General features: G+C 34.9%; 1 protein-coding gene across 2 annotated transcripts in view; it reads right to left on the bottom strand.

Annotated features, from left to right (window-relative positions):
* The window catches only part of SYT14 (synaptotagmin 14), a 230,638-nt gene that overhangs the window by 149,758 nt on the left and 65,613 nt on the right, over window positions 1–15,267 (bottom strand). Inside the window, exon 3 of one of the 2 annotated variants that reach the window (XM_027082901.1) lies at window positions 487–651. In XM_027082901.1, the coding sequence (XP_026938702.1) occupies window positions 487–651 (165 nt within the window). Of the gene's footprint in view, window positions 1–486; window positions 652–15,267 lie in introns of those variants that run through there. The other variant, XM_027082902.1, reaches the window with a different exon arrangement.

Here is a 15,267-nt window from a genome sequence, read left to right as displayed (position 1 = left end):
GGAAAACCACATTCTCCAAACAATAAAATTATCCATCACTGAGAATTCAACAGCATGTAAAGATAAAGGGTGAATACTTTCAAAAGCCTTCTAGGGACACGGGAAAAAAGCTCTCTAGGGAAATATTTGGACAATGGATTAAAGGATAAAATGTAATAAGATATATCCTTCTTCTTAAAGCATATGTGTTCATATAACAGGCTCAAAAGCATACCTTATATTTGAAAAATAAAAGTGTCATTCAACGATGGTATACAATTCATCTTTATGCACTATGATAGCAATTCATGGGCAATAAAAAGATAACTGAACATAATTTACTTAATACATCTTTTACTCTCAGAATAGTGGCTCAAGGTTAGTTTACTACATGTCAAAATCAAGCTTTTTATTATATATATATATATATATATTTTTTTTTAAAGAAAGTAATAAATAGTACAGACAGAAAGACCAAACAAGGGAAAGCAGCGATATGATACTTACAAATTTTATCTTGTGAATTCTTCTTTGTACTGTATCCTGAACCAAGATCTGGAAACCCGCCAACATTTTCAAAACAGAACTTCTTATTAATATAGAGAAAAAGGAGCAGCATCAAGATAATAAACACCCCAACAGCTGACAAAAATCCAACTGCCTCTGGAGATACTAGAGGGGAAAAAAAGTCACAGCTGTAAGCATTTATTCTTTTTCAAGTTACAAACAAGAAGGAAACCCCTATACATGTGTCAGATTACTGCCTTATTTGAATTATATTTAAAAATTTTCATAGTTCACAACAGTTCAGTTTGTAAGAAAAACAAATTGCACAGTTTAATGAGTTGTTCAATTTATTCAAGAGTATTAAAATCTTCTAAAACTTTCCCTATAAATTATGTGGGTACAATCTTAAAAGACGAGTCTATAAAAGAGGCAGTTATCATATGTTTAAAAGAGGCAGTTATCATATGTTTAAGTCCATTGAAAAGTATTACAAAAATTTTAAAACAAGAATTAGAAAAACTTATTTCCCAAGCACAGGTCTATCACTTAATCGAATTTATGAGAATGTATATTATTCTTCTTATCTCTAAAAGCTTCAATGGCCTTTTTTTATTAAACAAACTCTGGACTTCCTCATGTTGAAAGCTGCAGCCTCTCTTTTCAATATTACACTCCAATCAAATGATTCCACTCACTGCCTCAGGATCAGCTATACGCATTAGCCCATGCTTTGTTTTTGTTTGCCCTCTTCCCCTTGCCTGGAGTGACCAAGTGTCCTCTCTACCAAATCCCACTCATTCATTCAACCAACAAATATTTTTGGAGCAGCAGCCATATACCAGGCATTATCACATACCCATTTCCTGTCTTCCTTGAACATCTAGTGAAGGCAGTTACAACATGGTGCAATAAAGGTTATGACTGGGGAAGAACAAGGACTACGAGAACTACAGAAATACTTAACTCAGTGTTGAAGGATCAAGTAAGCTTTTCTGAAAGTAATGGCTGCTGTGATTATATTTTAAGCATTATTAAGAATTAGCCGAGTTAACACTATTCCAGGCAGAAGAAACAGCATGTGCATATAGAGACAGGAGATCATGATATATTCCAGAAACTCCATGAAACTTTGTTATGATGAACTACCAGGTTCTCAAGAGAATCTGATCTCAAGAGAATACATAAATCATCCAGGGAGATTTGGTAGAGTGAGATTTGGTAGAGTGAGAATCCTTCTCCAACTTCTCCAATCCTCAGCAATCTCTTTTCTTTCAACTTTTGCATTATCTCTCTACACCAGTCATTCGGAGTTAAACAGGAACTAAATTTTTCTACCACCAGTGCCTTCCATATAATACTCAACTATTAGTTGAGAATGAATCTTAAGCCTCAAATATCCCCTATTCTTTCTTCCCCCACTGCTCAAGCAGCAACTAAAATGTCATCTCCTTCAAGATTTTTCTTTCAATCAGAAGAGCCATGACAATTAGCATCTAACTCATTTGTTAAAAATGAAGTCACCCACCAGTCAATGATGAGTGCTTTAATCTCCTAGCTTTTCGTTATTTGTGAAAGCCAGGCATCCAGGTGTAGAACTGATATGACATTACAGCCTATTCAAAGCTGGCTCAGTAATATTGTCACAGAGGATGGAGCACAGAATGATATTGTAAGGGAGGGGCGATGAGGGTGAGGGAGAAGGTGGCAGGAATGGTAAAGAGTGCTGCCTGAATATGAAGCTGGTGTTGAGGACCAGATCCTGCTACCAAAAACAAGAAGTTATGCCCAGACATTAGCCATGTATAATTGCTTTACAATGTTGCATTAGTTTCTGCTATATAACAAAGTGAATCAGCTATATGTATACATATATCCCCATATCCCCTTCCTTTTGCATCTCCCTCCCACCCTCCCTATCCCACCCTTCTAGGTGGTCACAAAGCACCGACCTGATCTCCCTGTGCTATGCAGCAGCTTCCCACTAGCTATCTATTTTACATTTGGTAGTGTATATACGTCAGTGCCACTCTCTCACTTCTTCCCAGCTTACCCTTCCCCCTCCCCACGTCCTCAAGTCCATTCTCTACATCTGCATCTTTATTCCTGTTCTGCCACTAGGTTGTTCAGAACCATTTTTTTTTTAGATTCCATATATATGTGTTAGCCTACGGTATTTGTTTTTCCTTTTCTGATTTACTTCACTCTGCATGACAGACCCTAGGTCCATCCACCTCACTACAAATAACTCAATTTCATTTCCTTTTATGGCTGAGTAATATTCCATTGTATATATGTGCCACATCTTCTTTATCCATTCATCTGTCAATGGACACTTAGGTTGCTTCCATGTCCTGGCTATTGTAAATAGTGCTGCAATGAACATCGTGGTACACGATGGTACACGTGGTCTCTTTTTGAATTATGGTTTTATCAGGGTTATATGCCCAGTAGTGGGATTGCTGGGTCATATGGTAGTTCTATTTGTAGTTTTTAAGGAGCTGTTCTCCATAGAGGATGTATCAATTTACACTCCCACCAACAGTGCAAGAGGGTTCCCTTTTCTCCACACATTTATTGTTGTAGATATTTTGATGCTGGCCATTCTGATGAGTGTGAGGTGATACTTCATTGTAGTTTAGATTTGCATTTCTCTAATGATCAGTGACGTTGAGCATCCTTTCATATGTTTGTTGGCAATCTGTATATCTTCTTTGGAGAAATGTCTTTCTAGGTCTTCTGTCCATTTTTGGATTGGTTTGTTTGTTTTTTCATATTCAGCTGCTTGTATATTTTGGAGATTAATCCTTTGTCAGTTGCTTCGTTGGCAAATATTTTCTCCCATTCTGAGGGTTGTCTTTTCATCTTGTTTATGGTTTCCTTTGCTGTGCAAAAGCTTTTAAGTTTCATTAGGTCCCATTTGTTTATTTTTGTTTTTATTTCCATTTCTCTAGGAGGTGGGTCAAAAAGGATTTTGCTGTGATTTATGTCACAGACTGTTCTACCTATGTTTTCCTCTAAGAGTTTTATAGTGTCTGAACTTATATTTAGATCTTTAATCCACTTTGAGTTTATTTTTGTGTATGGTGTTAGGTAGTGTTCTAATTTCATTCTTTTACATGTAGCTGTCCAGTTTTCCCAGCACCACTTATTGAAGAGACCGTCTTTTCTCCACTGTATAATCTTGCTTCCTTTATCAGAGATAAGGTGACCATATGTGCATGGGTTTATCTCTGTGCTTTCTATCGTGTTCCATTGATCTATATTTCTGTTTTTGTGCCAGTACCACACTGTCTTGATTACTGTAGCTTTGTAGTATAGTCTAAGTCAGGTAGCCTGATTCCTCCAGCTCCGTTTTTCTTTCTCAAGATTGCTTTGGCTATTCGGGGTCTTTTGTGTTTCCGTACAAATTGTGAACTTTTTGTTCTAGTTCTGTGAAAAATGCCATTGGTAGTTTGATAGGGATTGCACTGAATCTGTAGATTGCTTTGGGTAGTATAGTCATTTTCACAATATTGATTCTTCCAATCCAAGAACATGGTATATCTCTCCATCTGTTTGTATTGTCTTTTAATTTCTTTCATCAGTGTCTTATAGTTTTCAGCAGACAGGTCTTTTGTCTCCTTAGGTAGGTTTACTCCTAGGTATTTTATTCTTTCTGTTGCAGTGGTAAATGGGAATGTTTCCTTAATTTCTCTTTCAGATTTTTCATCATTAGTGTATAGGAATGAAAGAGATTTCTGTGCATTAATTTTGTATCCTGCTACTTTACCAAATTCATTGATTGGCTGTAGTAGTTTTCTGGTAGCATCTTTAGGATTCTCTGTATAGTGGCAAGTTACCTGCAAACAGTGACAGCTTTGCTTGTTCTTTTCCAATTTGGATTCCTTTTATTTCTTTTTCTTCTGATTGCTGTGGCTAAAACTTCCAAAACTGTTGAATAAGAGTGGCAAGAGTGGGCATCCTTGCCTTGTTCCTGATCTTAAAGGAAATGCTTTCAGTTTTTCATCATTGAGAATGATATTTGCTGTGGGTTTGTCATATGTGGCCTTTATTATATTGAAGTAGGTTCCCTCTCTACCTACTTTCTGGAGAGTTTTTATCATAAATGGGTGTTGAATTTTGTCGAAAGCCTTTTCTGCATCTATTGAGATGATCATATGGTTTTTATCCTTCAATTTTTAATATGGTGTATCACATTGATTGATTTGTGTATACTGAAGAATCCTTACATTCCAGGGATAAACCCCACTTGATCATGGTGTATGATCCTTTTAATGTACTGCTGGAATCTGTTTGCTAGTATTTTGTTGAAGATTTTTGCATCTATGTTCATCAATGATATTGGCCTGTAGTTTTCTTTTTTTGTGACATCTTTGTCTGGTTTTGTTATCAGAGTGATGGTGGCCTCAACGAATGAGTTTGGGAGTGTTCCTACCTATTTGGAAGAGTTTGAGAAGGATAGATGTTAGCTCTTCTCTGTTTGACAGAATTCACCTGTGAAGCTGTCTGGCCCTGGGCTTTTATTTGTTGGAAGATTTTTAATCACAGATTCAATTTTAGTGCTTGTGATTGGCCTGTTTATATTTTCTACTTCTTCCTGGTTCAGTCTCAGAAGGTTGTGATTTTCTAAGAATTTGTCCATTTCTTCCAGGTTGTCCATTTTATTGGCATATAGTTACTTGTAGTAATCTCTCATGATCCTTTGTATTTCTGCAGTGTCAGTTGTTACTTCTCCTTTTTCATTTCTAATTCTATTGATTTGAGTCCTCTCCCTTTTTTTCTTGATGAGCCTGGCTAATGGTTTATCAATTTTGTTTATCTTCTCAAAGAACCAGCTTTTAGTTTTATTGATCTTTGCTATCATTTCCTTCATTTCTTTTCATTTTCTTCTGATCTGATCTTTACGATTTCTTTCCTTCTGCTAACTTTGGGGTATTTTTATTCTTCTTTTTCTAACTACTTTAGGTGTAAGGTTAGGTTGTTTATTTGAGATTTTTCCTGTTTCTTGATGTAGGAGTGTATTGCTATAAAATTCCCTCTTAGAACTGCTTTTGCTGCATCCCACAGGTTTTGGATCGTTGTGTTTTCATTGTCATTTGTTTCTAGATATTTTTTTATTTCCTCTTTGATTTCTTCAGTGATCTCTTGGTTATTTAGCAGCATATTGTTTAGCCTCCATGTGTTTGTATTTTTTACCAATCTTTTTCCTGTAATTGATATCTAGTCTCATAGTGTTGTGCTCAGAAAAGATGCTTGATATGATTTCAATTTTCTTAAATTTACCAAGGCTTGATTTGTGACCCAAGATATAATCTATCCTGGAGAATGTTCCAAGAGCACTTGAGAAGCAAGTATATGCTCTTGTTTTTGGATGGAACGTCCTATAAATATCAATTAAGTCCATCTTGTCTAATGTGTCATTTAAAGCTTGTGTTTCCTTATTTATTTTCATTTTGGATGATCCGGCCATTGGTAAAAGTGGGGTGTTAAAGTCACCTGCTATGATTGTGTTACTGTTGATTTCCCCTTTTATGGCTGTTAGCATTTGCCTAATTGAGGTGCTCCTATGTTGGGTGCTTAAATATTTACAATTGTTATATCTTCTTCTGGGACTGATCCCTTGATCATTATGTAGTGTCCTTCTTTGTACTTGTAATAGTCTATTTTAAGGTCTATTTTATCTGATATGAGAATTGCTACTCCAGCTTTCTTTTGATTGCCATTTGCATGGAACATCTTTTTCCATCCCTTCACTTTCAGTCTGTATGTGTCCCTAGGTCTGAAGTGGGTCTCTTGTAGACAGCATATATACGGGTCTTGTTTTTGTATCCATTCAGCCAGTCTATATCTTTTGGTTAGAGCATTTAATTCATTTACATTTAAGGTAATTATTGATATGTATGTTCCTATTACCATTTTCTTAATTGTTTGGGGTTTGTTATTGTAGGTCTTTTCCTTCTCATGTGTTTCTTGCCTACAGAAATTCCTCTAGCATTTGTTGTAATGCTGGTTTGGTGTTGCTGAACTCTTAGCTTTTGCTTGTCTGTAAAGGTTTTAATTTCTCCGTCAAATCTGAATGAGATCCTTGCTGGGTAGAGTAATCTTGGTTGTAGGTTTTTCCCTTTCATCACTTTAAATATGTCCTGCCCCTCCCTTCTGGCTTGCAGAGTTTCTGCTGAAAGATCAGCTGTTAACCTTATGGGGATTCCCTTGTATGTTATTTGTTGCTTTTCCTTTGCTGCTTTTAGTATTTTTTCTTTGTATTTAATTTTTGATAGGTTGATTAATATGTGTCTTGGTGTTTTTCTCCTTGGGTTTATCCTGTATGGGACTCTCTGTGCTTCCTGGATTTGATTGACTTGTTCCTCTCCCATGTTAGGGAAGTTTTCAACTATTATCTCTTCAAATATTTTCTCAGACCCTTTTTCTCTTCTTCTTCTGGCACCCCTATAATTCGAATGTTGGTGCGTTTAATGTTTTCCCAGCGGTCTCTAAGACTGTCCTCAATTCTTTTCATTCTTTTTTCTATATTCTGCTCTGCAGTAGTTATTTCCACTATTTTATCTTCCAGGTCACTTATCCATTCTTCTGCCTCAGTTATTCTTCTATTGATTCCTTCTAGAGAATTTTTAACTTCATTTATTGTGCTGCTCATCATCGGTTGTTTGCTCTTTAGTTCTTCTAGGTCCTTGTTAAACGTTTCTCGTATTTCCTCCATTCTATTTCCAAGATTTTGGATATCTTTACTATCATTACTCTGAATTCTTTTTCAGGTAGACTGCTTATTTCCTCTTCATTTGTTTGGTCTGGTGGGTTTTTACCTTGCTTCTTCATCTGCTGCATATTTCTCTGTCTTCTCATTTTGTTTAACTTACTGTGTTTGGGGTCTCCTTTACGCATGCTGCGGTTTCACAGTTCCCATTGTTTTTGGTGTCTGCCCTCAGTGGGTGAGGTTGGTTCAGTGGCTTGTGTAGGTTTCCTTGTGGCCTGTGTTCTGGTGTGTCAGGCTGGATCTTGTCTTTGGCGTGGGCAGGGCCGCATCCGGTGGTGTGTTTTGGGATACCTGTGAACTTAGTATGATCTTAGGCAGCCTCTGTGCTAATGGGTGGGGTTGTGTTCCTGTCTTGCTAGTTGTTTGGCATGGGGCGTCCAGCACTGGAGCTTGCTGGCCATTGGGTGTAGCTGGGTCTTAGCACTGAGACAGAGATCTCTGGGAGATCTCTCACTAATTGATATTATGTGGGGCTGGGAGGTCTCCGGTGGTCCAATGTCCTGAACTTGGCTCTCCCACCTCAGAGGCTCAGGCCTGACACCAGGTGGGAGGACCAAGACCCTGTTGGCTACATGGAATTATCAAGATAGTGGTCATTGGCAAGTGAAACCGCAAGAGAAGAGGCCCGTGTTATGCCTGGTCCTGCTGAGCAATTTTCAGACCTCAGCTCATTCTGGCAACAGGGCGACTGGGTCAGTGACATGAAGCAGGACGGGGTAAATGAGGCGGGCGGCGCTCAGCCGGTACGCAGCCTGAGGGGCCCAGCTGAAGCCCTCGGGGAAGTCCGACAGCAGCCAGGACTCCAGCCTCCTGTGGTTGCAGCCTCTTTGGGCTGCCTCCCAATGTCAAGTCGCCCTCACTCCTGCTTTGGCAGCTGTGCTTTTACCCTGAGCTTCCTGACGAGGCGAGCGCTCCCTGAGGCGACGCATGAAAAGCACAGGCCACGCTCAGAGTCTATGTCTTTACTGCTCATACTGCTTCTCCTGTTTTCCTTCTCTCTTTCCCTTCTTGTCTCTTCCTATGCCTTGCCTTAATCCTTATTTCTGTATTCCTCCTTCATTTCTCTCCTCCCCTCCCACTTTTAAATTTAACCTAGGGAGAAAGGTCAACTATAAACAAGTATAATATAGCAAGCACTATAATAGAAGTATAGAATATAAAGTACTACTGAAACACAAGAAGGAATACTACCTGGCAAAGTTTGTAACACTTCAGAAAGGAGATGACACTTGGGTAGGGTATGAAAGATTACTAGAAACTCTTAAAGTGTAAAGGGCAGATGAAAGAGCATGATCCAAAACGAGAAACAGTGTGCATGGAATTCTATCAGCACTAATGGGCAACATTCTTGGCTGTCTTATTTACCTCTGTATCCTCCAAGCACCTAGCACCACCAGCTGACATTATACAAATATTTGTAAATGCACGAATGAATGTGTGTTCAGGAAAGACCAAGAATATACCAGAACGGCTATGACTGGAAATGAAAGGAAGGGCCAAACTTGCAAAGAACCTTGAATACCATCCTACATATTTTGTACTTGTAGAACAATATTGCTTAAAACAATAGAAAACCTGGAAAATAGCAGGGAGTGAATGGCGGCAAAATATGAGGACTAAGCAGTAGCAGTGGTGGCAGAGAAGAGGGGTGACTTTGTTCAGGGACAATTGATAATAACCCAGTCAATTAATGTAGAAGATGAGGATAAAGAGAAGTTGAAAATAATTCTAAAGTTTCTGGCTTGAGTGAATGGGTGAATTAGTAACAGCATTTACCAAAATGAAAAAAATACGAGAGGAAAGGCAGGTGGTTTAGGGCATGGGAGCTAAGAGAGCAGTAGGAGAGAAGCAGGTACCGAGTTTAGGTTTTGACATATTAGCAATGTCAGTGGACTACTTCACTATGGATGCCTAGTAAACAGAGGGAAACATGAGGATAATGCTCTGATGAAGGTCAGGTTCGTTATAAAAGAGTTGGGAGTTTTCCCCTTTGCTCATCCAATTGCATGTCAAAGACATCACTGACTAAATACAAACCGAACTGGCAGATGACAGGTACTAGGCTTTAATGGTAAATCTCTTACTTTACAAGTTTTTAGATAAATATATACTGTGAAATTTGAACAAACTACGAAAAGAATCTTTCTCACTAAGAAAAGGTGAAAGATGCCTTATACTTACAAGGCAAATATACTACTAAGGTAAATATACTATACAACTCCTTTTTTATCCATTGCTTAACTAAATGCCCATTACCTACAGTTCATTGAAAACATTTTGTATTTAAAATATTAAAACAGTAATGTAATTGTAGAAAAGAAATAGTTTTCTAATAGAAAATATTAAAAAGCTTCAGACTTTTATTTTTCATCCTTATCTCAGGATTGAAATAGCATTTATGATTTCAAATGAGATAATACCAGAAGTTGATCAGTAACAGTTCTAGGTATAAAAACATTTGATAAACCCCACCTGTCCACGAAACTACAATAGAAAGATACACCAAAATTACCCTAAAGATATGAATGCTATACACCATCAAAAAAGTTAAATAAAATTACACTAACTCAGATCTCACAAATGTAAAATATATTTTCATTCAGTATAAGATGGAATTTACTCCAAACTCTTATTTATACTGTAAATCTGCTTATAAAGCCATTTGACATATTTCTAAGATTATGATTAATTTATCTATAGATAAATCTACTCTTTTCAAACATTCTAGATCATCCACTGCAAGCAAGTAAATGCTATTTAAAAATGTATATTACCTCTTAAGGAGAACCTCCAAAATCTCTAACAGCACACAGTTAAACTGTTTAGCTTAATGTTACAGATTTGAAGAAATAAATTTGTTGAATCAAATTTAGAGTTAGTAAGTCAAAATTCACTGATGTATTGTTTTCTCATATCCAAATTTTTAAAACTTTAATGTAAACAATAAAACCAAGACCAACAAATAACAAAATTAACAATATCAAACATTTAAAGAGTGCTTAATATTTGCTAAGGGCTGTTTTAGAAAGTGCACTACGAGCATTATCTAACTGAATCCTCACTACAACCTAATTTTTCAGATATGGGTACTGAGGCTCAATAAGAATAAGTAGAATTTTCCAGATCTTAAAATTATTATTCAGTGACAAAATCTTGATATGAATACAGGCACGCCGATTCCTGCTCCCAAAATGTTAAACACTAATCCTTACTGCTTCCTCTTTGCCAGGCACTATTATAATCTCTTTCATTTTAAAATGTAATGCTCAAAACAATTCTGTGATAGGTAAATACTATATATTATCTTAGTCTTTAGATGAGTAAACTGAGGCCCAAAGAGTAATACATTTGTCCAAAGTCACAAATCTAGGAAATGGTAGAACCTGGATTTAAACCCTGACATTTTGACTCCAGAGTCCACGGTCTTAAACACCAAGTAACACTACTGCTTTCTTATATGTCAACCTGCAGTATAAAAAACAAGGGAAAGCCATGCGATCAAATAATATAGCTTAGTACATATATTATGAGAAAACATTTCATGGTTTAGCTTTTTATATACATTGAAATACAGCAACTGATTTCAGCTTTCTCAAAATACATATATAAATCATAAAACTGGAATCATAATATTTTCTATTCAAGATACTTTTCAAAATATTCTAAAATTAACTTTAGAACTCAGCTTAGAAGCCAAGATAAATACTATATACTTATTATTATACGCCATGTTTGAAAAGCTAATAAAATAAATAAAAATTTAAAAACAAAAAGTATTCTATAGAACAATAAGCTTGATATGTATTAGTAATGCTCAATAAAAATACAAGGGAAGTGTCTGTGAACTATATGATTCTCTATATGAAGTATCTAAAGACTACACTGAAAAGTCAAGAAGCATACAAGATATATTTCACCAGAAAATACAGTTTAGCTTGTCCAAGATTAATAATTATTTATGCTATATAGATGGAAATGGCTTTAGTAGTTATCTGTACTATATACTTAGAAATGAATATATATATTTATAAAAGATAAACTAAAAAATACCACTTTTTGTCAAAATTCAAGCTTCAATAATAATAGTAAAATTCATTTTAATTTCTATTGATAAAATGGTCATGGAAACAAAAATATTACAATCTTATAAAATAAAAGCAATATCAAATCTATTTTGACTTTGAAAGTATTGTAGAATTTACTTAAATTCTACTTTCTGTTGTCACAAAAGAACATTTTCTATGTAAAGTTAATGAGAAAAACACAAAGATATACAGAAATATAATTATAAGGAAGGTATTTATTTATTAAGCCAACATATTTTCAATATAAACTTATTTATATAATAATATTCTTCTCTAAATAAAATTTGTGTTAAAACAAATTAACTATAAATTACGAAATAAATATTACAAAACTATTTTATCCATTATATTTTAAATGCAAAATTAAATAAGGAGTACCTATGATTCTTATAATTCTTTAAAAAAGAAGGATAAAAAGAAACAACTTACAATTTGCATTATAAGGTCTGTATTGATGATTTGTTCTACTGGGCAGGAAACACTAGTCCTCTAAAGTCATGGAGACTTTAATAATTTATTTAATAGATGCAATTCTATCTCTTGAACAAAATGGGAACTACAAAAGAAGTCAACTTTCATTTTAAAAGAAATACTTGCTTCCTATTTAATAAGGCCTAAATATTTTTCACATATTTTAATCAGAAAAAATTCACAATTTATTTTGCTCTGGTTTAGACGTAAAATACAGAATTTATCAGAGATTCCAAGAAACAATGTGGGAATATAAAAGATTAATTTGATATGTTTAAATTTCCTTTTGTAACATCTCAGTTACTTCCACAAATGAAAACTTACGTGAAATTTTTATATTATAATGTAAATGATGCAAAACTGGAAGAATGACATATAAATCAAAGAAAGGAATAATACATATCTATCAGTATAATACTAGATTTTATTAAAAAACAATCAGTAAAAAAAAATGTTTACTCATAAGTGATATAATTCACTGCTGAGTAATTTAAAGGAACAATGGGGTGGGGGAGGAGGCACAGATGGCAGTGATGTGGGACACTGACTAAGATCTTAGTCTTAGTCAGTGTCTGTCTGTCTCCCCTGGGAGACAGTTACCTGACAAGGTTGATAAAATAGATGCTACCCAACTTGTTTCAAACGTCAAACCATCAATAAATTAAACCTATGTTTCCTATAAGTAAGTAGTAAATTGAAATTTCATTCAAATATCGTTAACAGCAGCAGAAAATACTAAATCTTGAAATTGAAATTTCATTCAAATATCGTAACAGCAGAAAATACTAAATCTTGAAAAAAATTGAAAAAAAAACCTCAAACATTAAGTATGAAACACCAAATATATATTTAAACCTTACACTTAAGACTTAGACTTGATAATAATATACTTACTACACTTATGATAATATATTTAAAGCAAATACTTATTAATTAATAATTAATAAAGCTCTGTCTCTGGGAGAGATTTGTCCTCAAGGGCAGTCCTGATTGAGGCTTCGGAATTATAATTCCAATGAAGTTTAGACTAAGGAAAACTTTTTTCCTGGTGAATCACCCAATAGCAAAGCATAGTCATTCTTTTAAACAACAAATTAGGGTTCCCTGCTTCAAATTTTTTGTCTATTCAATGTATATGAATTTCTCCAAAATTATCTGAATGTCAAATGGTATGGGCAAAAGATGAGGCCACTTATTCCTCTACTTTACTTTTCCAATGATTATTTGCCCATCCCTTTCAGTAAGATCCTCATTAGTAAGATTTTGAAAATTCAACACCAACTGCAAGAGAATCTTCTAGTTAAAGCCAATTTGTGATGTCAAACAGTTTCAGATATACTTCTTTCAGACTTTAATTCTGAACCATTAAATTCTGATAAATACAAACAAGTTTCTTTCAAACCTAAGACCTTCCTCCTATATTTTAATATTATGTCAACTAGTTCTCTTCTTTTTTTTTTTTTATCTTTATTGGGGTATAATTGCTTTACAATGGTGTGTTAGTTTCTGCTTTATAACAAAGTGAATCAGTTATACATATACATATGTTCCCATATCTCTTCCAACTAGTTCTCTTCTTTAAAAATTCTTTTGGCTTTATATATCTTTTCCAACTTTACTGAGGCATAGTTGACAACAGAAAACTGTATATATTTAAGGTAGAATTGTGAAATAATCACCAGGATCAAGCTAATTAATATATCCATCACCTCACATAGTTATCATTTTTGTGGGTGTGTGTAGTGAGAGCACTTATGAATTATTCTCTTAGCAAATGTCAGGTATACAATATAGCATCATTAATTTTAGTCACGTTGTTGTATATTAGATCTCCAGAACTGATTCATCTTGTATAAATGAAACTTTGTACCCCCCTCCACCAACATCTTCCCATTTCCTCCTCCCCCCCAGCCCTGGCAACCACCATTCTACTCTATGAGTTTAAGTGTTTTAGACTGCACATTTAAGTGAGGTCATGCAGTATATGTCCTTCTGCATCTGGCTTATTTTACTTAGCATAATAATGTCCTCCAGGTTCATCCGTATTGTCACAAATCGCAAGATTTCTTTCTTTGTTAAGGGTGAAAAATATCTCATTGTACATATACACATTTTATTTATCCATTCATCCACTGATGGCCATTTAGGTTGTTTCTATATCTTGGCTGTTGTAAATAATGGCTGAAATGAACATGGAAGTGCAGATGCCTCTTAGAGATTTTGGTTTCACTTGCTTTGTATATATACCCAGAAATGGTGGATCATATGGTAGTTGTATTTTTACTTTTTGAGGAACTTTCACTCTTCCATAATGTCGGTACCAATTTACATTCCCACCAACAGTGTGCAAGGGTTCCCTTTTCTCCATATCCTCTTCAATACTTGTTATCTTTTGTCTTTCTGATAAAGGTCATTCTAATATGTGTGAACTGACATCTTGTTGTTTTCATCTGCATTAATGACGTTGAGCATCTTTACATATATACCTGTTGGCCATTTGTATGTTTTCTTTTGAACATTTTTGAAGCAGGTTATTTGCTTTGTTTTCTTTTGTTTGTCCTTGTTTGTTATTTTTTTTTTTTTGCTATTGAGTTGTATAAGTACCTTATATATTTCATTTTTTAATTGAACTATAGTTGATATACAGTATTATATTAGTTATTAACTCTTTATCAGATACATGGTTTGCAAATATTTTCTCCCACTCCATAGGAAGCCTTTTCACTTTGTTGATGGTTTCCTTGCCATGCAGAAGTTTTTAAATGTGATGCGATCCCACTGGTCTACTTTTGTTTTCACTGCTTGTGCTTTTGGTGTCATATCCAAAAAATCCTTTCCCAGACCAATGTCAAGAAGCTTTTTCCCTATGTTTTCTTCTAGTAGTTTTATTGTTTCAAGTCGTACATTTAAGTGTTTAATCCATCTTAAGTTGATTTTTGCATATGGTGTGAGATAAGAACCTAATTTCATTCTTCTGCATATGGATATCCAGTTTTCCTAACACCATTACTGAAGAGATTATCCTTCACCTCTGTGTGATCTCAGCACCCTCGTGGAAGAATTGTAGATGCATGAATTTATTTCTGGGTTCTCTGTTCTTTCCACTGGTCTATATGTCTTATTTTATGCTAGTACCATAGTTTTTTGATTACTGTAGCTTTGTAATGTATTTTGAAATCAGGAAGTGTGATGTTTCCAGCTTTGTTCTTCTAACTCAAAATTGCTTTAGCTATTTGAGTTTTTTTTGTGATTCCATACAAAGTTTAGGACTGTTTTTTTTTCTATTTCTGTAAAGAATGCCATTGGGATCATGATAAGGATTGCACTGAACCTATAGTTCACTTTGGGTAACGTGGGCATTTTAACAATATTAATTTTTCTAATTCATGAACAGAAGACATCTTTCCATTTATCTGTGTCTTCTTCAATTTCCATCATCAATGTTCTGTTTTC

The sequence above is a fragment of the Aethalodelphis obliquidens genome, unplaced genomic scaffold (genome assembly GCF_003676395.1).
Source record: "Aethalodelphis obliquidens isolate GAN/ISIS:26980383/991018 unplaced genomic scaffold, ASM367639v1 scaffold48, whole genome shotgun sequence".
NCBI classification, from domain to species: domain Eukaryota; kingdom Metazoa; phylum Chordata; class Mammalia; order Artiodactyla; family Delphinidae; genus Aethalodelphis; species Aethalodelphis obliquidens.
Note: the sequence above shows the minus strand (reverse complement) of the source record. Positions and strands in the feature narration are given on the sequence as shown.